At 34.3% G+C, this 9,016-nt stretch overlaps 1 protein-coding gene across 1 annotated transcript; it reads right to left on the bottom strand.

Moving 5' to 3' along the window:
• Window positions 1–3,708: 3,708 nt before the first annotated feature.
• On the bottom strand, window positions 3,709–8,345 carry LOC143632987 (mitochondrial adenine nucleotide transporter ADNT1-like). Its single transcript, XM_077101378.1, has 8 exons — window positions 8,093–8,345; window positions 5,980–6,028; window positions 5,689–5,852; window positions 5,482–5,519; window positions 5,248–5,360; window positions 5,029–5,142; window positions 3,967–4,305; window positions 3,709–3,882 (listed from the first exon to the last, which is right to left on the bottom strand). Exons 1-8 carry the CDS (start codon window positions 8,248–8,250, stop codon window positions 3,799–3,801), a joined length of 1,059 nt encoding a protein of 352 aa, XP_076957493.1. The 5' UTR covers window positions 8,251–8,345; the 3' UTR covers window positions 3,709–3,798.
• Window positions 8,346–9,016: the final 671 nt, after the last annotated feature.

Here is a 9,016-nt window from a genome sequence, read left to right as displayed (position 1 = left end):
TAAGGTATTCGGATACGAATTTTCTTGAATCAAATTATATAACTATTGGTGGTAAAATGGAATTAGTATGTAAGTAATTAAATAAAAAGTATCTTAGTTCAGTAATGGTCTATTTAATTAAAATGACATTTCTCTAAAACCAGTTTGATCCTAAAGTCTAAAACTATACATTTTTAAAATTTTAAACTAAAAAATAAAACTTACGAATTTTGCGACACACTTACTTTTAACCGTTTTTTACCTGTTTTTATGAAGAACCACATATTATGACATTGTTGAATCCGGTAATCAAATTTTTTACTCCATAATGTCTTCCCGCGTATGCATGGATCATGTTTTACGTTCTTCAACCTCCGGTTAATTTCCAGGTAATCCGGTTATTAATATTATTATTATTTACATATGATTTTCATGCAAATTGTTAGAATAAATCTCAATGCTCAAGGTTTCTGCTAATGATCATGATATGTTTTGGATTAGGTTGATAATCGCGTGCCGTAAGGCATAGGAATGACAAAAAATAGTTGGGATGAATCGATGAATATGTTCCGGGATCATGTTGATCCTGATAAAGAGGAACAACATAAGCAGATCATATTAGGTAATGTGTTACATCCATCTAGAACATTGATTCGAGCTTATAGTCTTTAGGGGTGTAACGAGCCAAGCCGCCCACGAGCTACCCGAGATCAACTCGATTAAATGATTGAGTCCAACCAAACTTAAATGAGCTCGAGCCTAAAAATAAGCTTGTTTAATAAACGAGCTCGAGCCTACTCATGCCTAAATGAGCCTATTACTTATATAATTTTTATCTAATAAAGCTAATTATTTTATTACACATAGAAAAATAGCTAAATAATATATATGATTTATAAAATTATAAATATATAAAAATTAATTAATAAATAATAAACGTGTCTGGCACGAGCCATAATCGAGCTTGAATAATTACTCATAAACCGAGTTCGACCTCTATGTAAGTTAAATGAGCCGACCTCGAGCTCAGCTTGTTTACACCCCTAGTTATTAGTTTTACTAGGCTTGTAAATCAACGTAACAAAAATGAATAATTAAATGAACATATATTCTTGTTCATGTTTGTTCATTAAGAAAATGAACATATTCATGTTCGTTTTTGTTCGTTCATTAATACTCTAAACAGATAGTTCGTGAACATAAATGAACACAAAAGAACATTCATGAACCAACACAATCGAACATAAATGAACATAAACAAAAACCAATAGAAGTCTAATACATGTTTAAGTATTTTTTTTACATAGTTAAACAAATTAAACGAACATATAAAAGCGAGCACAAACACATGTTCACAAACGTAAATGAACAAGCGAAACATGTGTTCATGTTTATTTGTTTAATTAAACGAACAAACAATTTTGTTCATGTTCTTTCGTTTATTAAATAAACAAACATAAACGAACTTCCCACCGAACAGTTTGCTGAACGTTTGGTTCATTTACAAGCCTAAGTTTTACGATTTCTATGCGCAGAGACGGATGCTAAGGTGGAGAGGATCATAAAGCTCGTTAAAAGCGCAAATTCCGGTAACAAAGAAGCAGAACAAAGAAAAAGATCAGAAATAGTCAACTTAATAGAAGATCTTCATAAACAATACCAATTCACGTGTGGTTTGTATGAAGATTTAAAAGGAGTAAAAAGAAAATGCAATATTTATAATAATAATAATAATAATAATAATATTGAAGAGGATAAAGAAGAGGACAATGAGTCAAGTTCATCATCAAACTCATTATGGAATCAGCAGGATATTATTCACCAGGTAAAGTTGCATCAACAACAAATAGTATGAAATCCGAGGGTTCGAGTTATTCGATAGACGAGTTAAGTATGTTAAGTTCATCAACAACAGTTGACAATCCAGTGAAGTTGTTAGAAGACAAAGTTAGTGTTTTAAAGGTTGAGATTGAGAGTATAAACTGTCAAATGAGTGATAATAATATGCATAAAAGAGTAAAAGATAATATAGAAACTGAGGTTGAAAATCCATATAATGACAATGTGTTGAAGAAAGTTGATGATAAGATCGAAGAATCGATAGACCGCGTGCAAGATTTGAAGCAGTTTTTGCATGGGAAAGAGAAGGAACTCGAGACGTTAAGGATTGAGAATCAAGAGAAGGAAATCAAGCTCGAGAAGAAGGCGAAAGAAGTTGTTAATATTCAAGAAACGTTGACGGAAAAACTCAAGGAGAAGGCGTCGAACGAAGAGGGTTTGGTTGAAGAACGAAATAGTTTGAAAGAACATGTTAAGGATTTGGAGATCAAGATCGAGACGTTAAGTAACGATACTCGTCCTGCACCCGTTAAAGACTTGTCGAATAAAATGAAATCACTCCAACAAAAGTTTGAGTCTTTAGAAGTCGATAAACGGGAGCTCGAAGGAAAAAATGGCGTGGACGCGCTAACGAACCGGTTAAGCCTCGAGCCGAAATCTAGTCTTCAAACGACGATTAAGAAAATGGGAGACATGGTTGACGAATTTAGGAAAAAAACCGAGGATAGTTATCGTATTTTAAACCGAAGAGTTTGTGTGTCGGAACAGTTAAATAATGAGACTCGGAATTGGTATAAAAAGACCTTGGAAAAACACGAGCAAGACAAAAAAGATAGCGATTTAGCGGTTCATAATATTAAGATTATGATGCCGATGGTGAGTGAAACGTTAAGTGTGTCCGAGACATTTGGGCTTCGGTTTGTGGAATGTTGTGAAGAGTTTACAAACCGCGTGTCGAAAGTGAGTTGTGAGATGAACTTTGTGAAGGATTGGGTTAAGAGAAAGAATGGTGAGTTGATACAAGTTAAGGAGGATTTTGATGCACTTGTGGTCAAGGCAAAAGGCATTGAGACTAGACAATAAGTTAAGGGATTTGGAGAAGGTTGTCAAGGAGAATGATGAGGCAATGATTGTTTTGAAAGAGGAGAAACGAGAAGCGATTCGACAATTATGTGTGTGGATTGATCATCGTCGTGGTCGCTCTGATTTTCTTAAGAAGGCGTTTTTTGAGCTCGTTGCTAGATGTCAAAGGGCGTGTTAACGTTTTGAGTTTTGGGTTCATTCGCACATGACCCGAACTGAACCTTAGTTTCTTGTTAGAAACTAAATATTAGTCTAATGTTCTTTTGTAAATTGTCACACTTTTTTAAAAGAAAATGACTTTCTTACACATATATAAGTGTGTTTAAACAGAACCAATTTGAAAACCACATAAAGCATATTAAATGTATCATATTAAGTGTATTAAGAGTTGTAGAACCGCTAAGCGTTAGACAGGCGGTGGGTGGAAACTAGCGATTAATCGGATTCAAACTTACACGTAAATTTTCAAATACATACATAGACACGCGCCAAATTCTATATACAATTTTCTCAATTTTGACCAAATAGCGATTAATCGATGACTAGTCGAAAGGGTACCTACTTTTTGAAAGTCAAACTCTAAAACAAGACTTAAAGAAAGTCAACAAAACCAAAACTGTTTAATTACCATAATCAAAATCATAAAATGTGCAAACCAACCAGCTCTACGAAATAACCTTATTGGATAGCGTTGGTGCGGTACAAACGACAAGCACCAAAAACCGCAGCAGAAAGAGAAAGTGTCGGGTACGAACCCGGGTCAACTATATCGACGCTAACAACTTCTATATCTCTCAGGAAAATAAATTAAAAGAGAACAAAAAGAATCTTACTTTCTCTTCTGCACACAAAAACAACATTCACTAAACAACATTATTGTTAAACCTAGGATTTTTCTCAGTCAGATATCCTCATCTCCACCCCAAGTAGATCCTTAACCACCTCGTACGACACAAACGCGAGCGCTATCGAAGGAACCACCTGTTTTCACACACCAAACTTTCATTACAACATTTAAAGAAGAAAATTAAATAGAAATAATAAAATAAAAACTCTGATATATACCTTAACCGAGTTGGGAACCAAACCCTTGTACAACGCGCCAAAACCTTCATAACGAACGGTTTTCCTGAAAGCATCAACCATGCCGGTGTACTCAAGGGCTGACTTGCCATCTGCAGTCACAACCGAAGCTGCATGCTTCCAACCAACCATTTGCATTCTTCGGCGGATGACATCGAGTGGGTAAGCAACGGTCTGACCCACGGTTCCAGCTGCAGCTCCACACGCAAGCTTTGTGGTGACACTCAACTCACCGTCCTCGGCTAGGCCAAACGGTCTTGATTTAACCAACCAATCTTTTAAAGATTCATACACCGCAAAATTTAGTCCCACATAGGGTACCTATATACACCACAAAAAATGCGAACTTGTTAAGAGTTATAAATATATTTAAAGTACAGATGACAAAATAGACTTTCAGTTTGGGTCTAGTTGACCCGAAACACTTTCTGTTTTTTTTTATCTTTATAGTGTATCAAATACGGTTACAAATGTTATAATATTTCAAAACCAATGTAATTTGTTAAAACAAATTGATTTAGAAGAATTTATGCATTAAAAGTACTCTTTGGGCAACTATCAACCAGATTAGTTTTTAGCCACCTTTTTTAAAATTAACTGTCTTGACTTTGACCCGTTAGAGATAAAACATAACCCTAATTAACCCGTTTAAAAATAGGTCCAAACAGTCTCCTATAGGCTCTAAGTTAAAGAATAATGCACACGTCTTTCTTCTTTATATAACAAAAAGTTAACTACAAAATTTTATACGTCATATATTCTAAAAATAATGCAACAACCGCATACGACATATCCCCTTTTGGTAACTAGTCAACACAAGTTACCAAATGTCACTAAATAATATTATCATTAATATTGGTCCAATGGACTGCTATATCGTGTCATTGGTGGGATGTTTTAGACATTTGACAAGTGGTTGATTAGTTGAACACCTCTACTGAACTTTGCCGAGTCAAACGTTGCATTTATTTTGGGACAAGTGAATAACATGAGTAACTAAAATCAGACAACATCATTGCCAGTATATTTGACTTTATTACTTACAACGCCAATGACGGAAGGAAGCCACCCTTTATATAATGCACGTGGACCTTCTTCACGTAGTACTGTTCTAAGAGCATGTGCAATTCCTCGGTATTGGCTAGGAGACTTATCAGTCTGTAGACGTTAACACATTTATAATATGTGAGTATTGAGTATTATACACACTACAAACAATAATACAACATATAACATTCAATGTCTAGAAATATTGACTCATACCTGCACGGTAAGTCGGCCTCGAACCAAGTCCATCGGGTATGTAGCTGACATGGCAATTATTCCAGCACATGCACCAGCTCCAAGACGTAAAACAGGGGTAAGTTCAGCATCCTCTGAGAAACAAAATATAAGAAACCATCAGCTTCTGGTTTCATGTGTGAACGAATATTTGTTATCTCCATTATCTAATGATGTATTGATGTTAGAAAACAAAAAAAGACTAAATTGATGTACCATTTCCAGGTTGTTGTCGGTAGAGCCACAAAACCCCCCTGTTCAAACACAATGATACAATGTGAAGTTATATTAGGTTGTTTATTACTGCTACCAATGCAATTAACTTGTTCTAAAACAGCATGACAATCTAAACAGATGGATCATGTAATGATGTTACTAGTTAATGACACAATAAATATATAAAATGGTAGCAAAGTCACGTACTTTGATGCTTCCTCATAGCTAAAGAACTTGACAGCAGAGTTTGGAACAATACGAGCACAATTAGTGCCATTTCCTTTAAACAGTCCACGAAAACCCTCTGTTCTCCATATGTATTTCAACCCCTGGATAGTACCATTGTATTTGATTGAATGAGGATTTTGCACCTGCAAAAAACCGCAAATCACGTAAGCGGTAAGCTCAGATTTTCAATAATTTATATGAGATAAAAATACAATTAATGAGTTTAACTGTCCATGCAAACAAAATAAAACAATTAGATAAATGATTTACCTGGAGCAAAATTTTAAGTCGTTCTAAGGGCGCAACAGCAGTTCTTGATCTGCAATTAACATAACCAAATAAACCAACAGTTAATTTAAAAATAAAGCCAAATGATACAACATAGTAGTTTAGGTCAAAAGTAAGATAAATTAAAGGCTAGTTTCTACAGCTTATAATTGGTTTCTTGCACCCGACAGTTTAGCTGATATGATCTATCTTAATTAATAATATTTTCGGGATTATTTCTCATGGCTGGGACTGACTAGAGTAGCTAAGAAGACCTGAAAATGAGCTTAGAAAACGACTTATGCTAAAGCTAACATAACCACATGTTCATGTTTCCTTCTGGCATGTTCTACCTGACTCTTCTAGTAACATTAATTGCAAGGATGCTTTTGTATAGATATAACAGACTCTTAGATCATAGATATAAGAAATGACACATCTATACAATAATAACTTCTTTACAAATACATTTCAATAATTCAATTATTAAAGCAGGTTAAACTGAATAATCTTACCTCAAATATAAACAACAAAACCAATCATTTTATTATTGGGTTTCGACTAAGTAAATCTAATCTCCAGACCTAAAATGACCAAACTCTAGAAATTCAAAGTGACTAGTAACTAATGTAATCAAAGATAAACGTCTACCAATTTAGATCATTTTCGCTCTAACTTTCAACATCTCGCCACTGATCGTTTAAAAAAATATTTTTCGTTTATGCAGATTAACAATTCCAATCATTCAACCAGGTAAAAGAAGTAAACAGCCATGGATGTTTCAACTGTACATACTACGCAAATATTCATACGGCATTAATTTATCGACTGTGTGGGATTACTTTAAGAGTTTAGGCAAGACTGATAGATCATAGATAAAAGAAATGCACACATCTATACAATAATAGCAGGTTAAAATAGATAATCTTACTTCAGATACAAAAAAACAAACAGATGACTGATAAATAGGGATGTGAACAAACCGAGCCGCTCACGAGCTACTCGAGATCAGTTCGTAAAGAAGCTCAATCGAGCTGAGCTTAAACGAGCCCGAGCTCGAGCCTAAAAGTAAGCTCTTTTAATAAACGAGCTCGAGCCTCACTTATCGAGCTCGAGCCGGCTAGCGAGCCTAAAGAAGCCTGCCATTTATATAATTTTTATAATAAATATATATATAATAATTATTAATTAATATAGACATAATGTTATGAAAAATTAACTAAATAACGAATATTAACTTATATATAAAATTATAATTGAAAAAAATATATAAAACTTAATTAGTAAATAGTAAACGAGCCGAGCTCGAGCTTGAAAAACTACGAAAGGAGCCAAGCTCGAGCTTGAGCTCTGTTTAAAGTTAAATGAGCCGAGGCTCGGCTCGTTTGCACCCTTACTGATAAATAACCGGATTTCAAGTACTAAAACCAATCATTTCATGAATATATTCCATATAAAAGTGACTAGTAACTAACGCAATCATTAATCAAAGATGAATAAATCCTAACAATTTAGGTCATTTTAGCTCTAAAATATTTGTTGTTTATGCATATAAATAATTTCACAAAATAAAAACAAAAAATAAAAAGTATTATGTAAAATTAGCAAACAGTCACAGATCTTTCAACTGTGTGTACTCCACAACTATTCGTACGACATAAATTAATCTAACAGTGTAAAAGTACGAATTAAAACAAATCAGTATCTATTAAATTCCCAAAGGTTAATTTGTTAGTGTTTTGTAAGTTGCAAACGTTAATTTGTTAAAACTGTTTGTAGGAGAGTAGTGTTAAATTGCTATATATATAAATCTGCATGATATTAAAATTACCAATATCTCGCCGCGATAACAGATACTGCATAGCTGGTTACTAATGTAATCAAAGATGAATCCTATCGATAATAATTTCAATCATTCAACCAGTTAATAATAATAATAATAATAATAATAATAAGTAAAAAAAAGTAAAACAGTCACACAGATCTATCAAACCGTACGTACTGCACAATTATTCGTACGGCATACATTTATCTAACAGTGTAAAAGTACAAATTAAAACAAAATCAGTAACAGATATTAAATTAAATCATAAATTAACTAGATCAGAATACTAACACTCCACCGGCAACGCCTCCGGCGACTAGAGACTTGCAGATGCTGAGCAAAGCGTGGCGGCTAGGTGCCGTAACACCGGCACTGGCGATCTTAGCTTCTCCGGCGAGATTAGCGATGGTAGCGGTGGTCTTACCTACCACAACATCCTCTGACGCCATTAACGGAACCCTTCCGGAAATGAATAATTAGGATTTGACGTCGTCAGGCGGACGATGGTGGAGTAATAATAATAATAATAATAATAATAATAATAATAATAACAATAATAGAAATGATTTGTGTGATTATTGTCAGATATATGACGACATTGCCAATGTATAGCCCAAAATAGAGATGGGCAAAAAATATAATAATAATAATAATAATAATAATAATAATAATAATAAACGATTTGGCCCGGTAAACCGGTTTCTAACCTCACATGATAATATACAAAGATACAAAAACTGATTTTAACCCGGCACAAACCGGTAGAGACGTATAAATCAGGTTTTTCTAATACCGGGTTCCGGTTTCCAGGTATTATCATATACAAATCGGGTCTGGTTTTGGATACGTGTTTTGGTATTGAAATTCATACCCTATATGTAAGCTACGGGTAGGGTCGGGTACGGGTTCAGGTAGTAAAACCCGGGAATAAAAATATGGTTTCGGGTTTTTTTTTTTGAGCCCGGGTTCGGGTTAGTTGTGTGCCTCTGCTAACGGGTGGTTTGGATAGCGGTTTCCACTTCTCGTGGCTTAAATTGGTTCGTAACTCGACTCGAATCTCCTTCAACCGGATTAAAATAAAAAAAAACTGCCAGGTTGTGTTAACAAATTGGTTTTAAACTGACCCGGACCGATTTGTATAAAAGCATGTATGGGTCTGGATGAATTGGTTTCTAACCCGACATGATAAAAGGTAAAATTCTGAAAAGATCTCAA

The sequence above is a fragment of the Bidens hawaiensis genome, unplaced genomic scaffold, assembly GCF_021521415.1.
Source record: "Bidens hawaiensis isolate Kalapana, Puna unplaced genomic scaffold, B.hawaiensis_p1.1 tig00006594_1, whole genome shotgun sequence".
Lineage (NCBI taxonomy): Eukaryota > Viridiplantae > Streptophyta > Magnoliopsida > Asterales > Asteraceae > Bidens > Bidens hawaiensis.
This window is presented reverse-complemented; position numbering and strand designations above follow the sequence as displayed.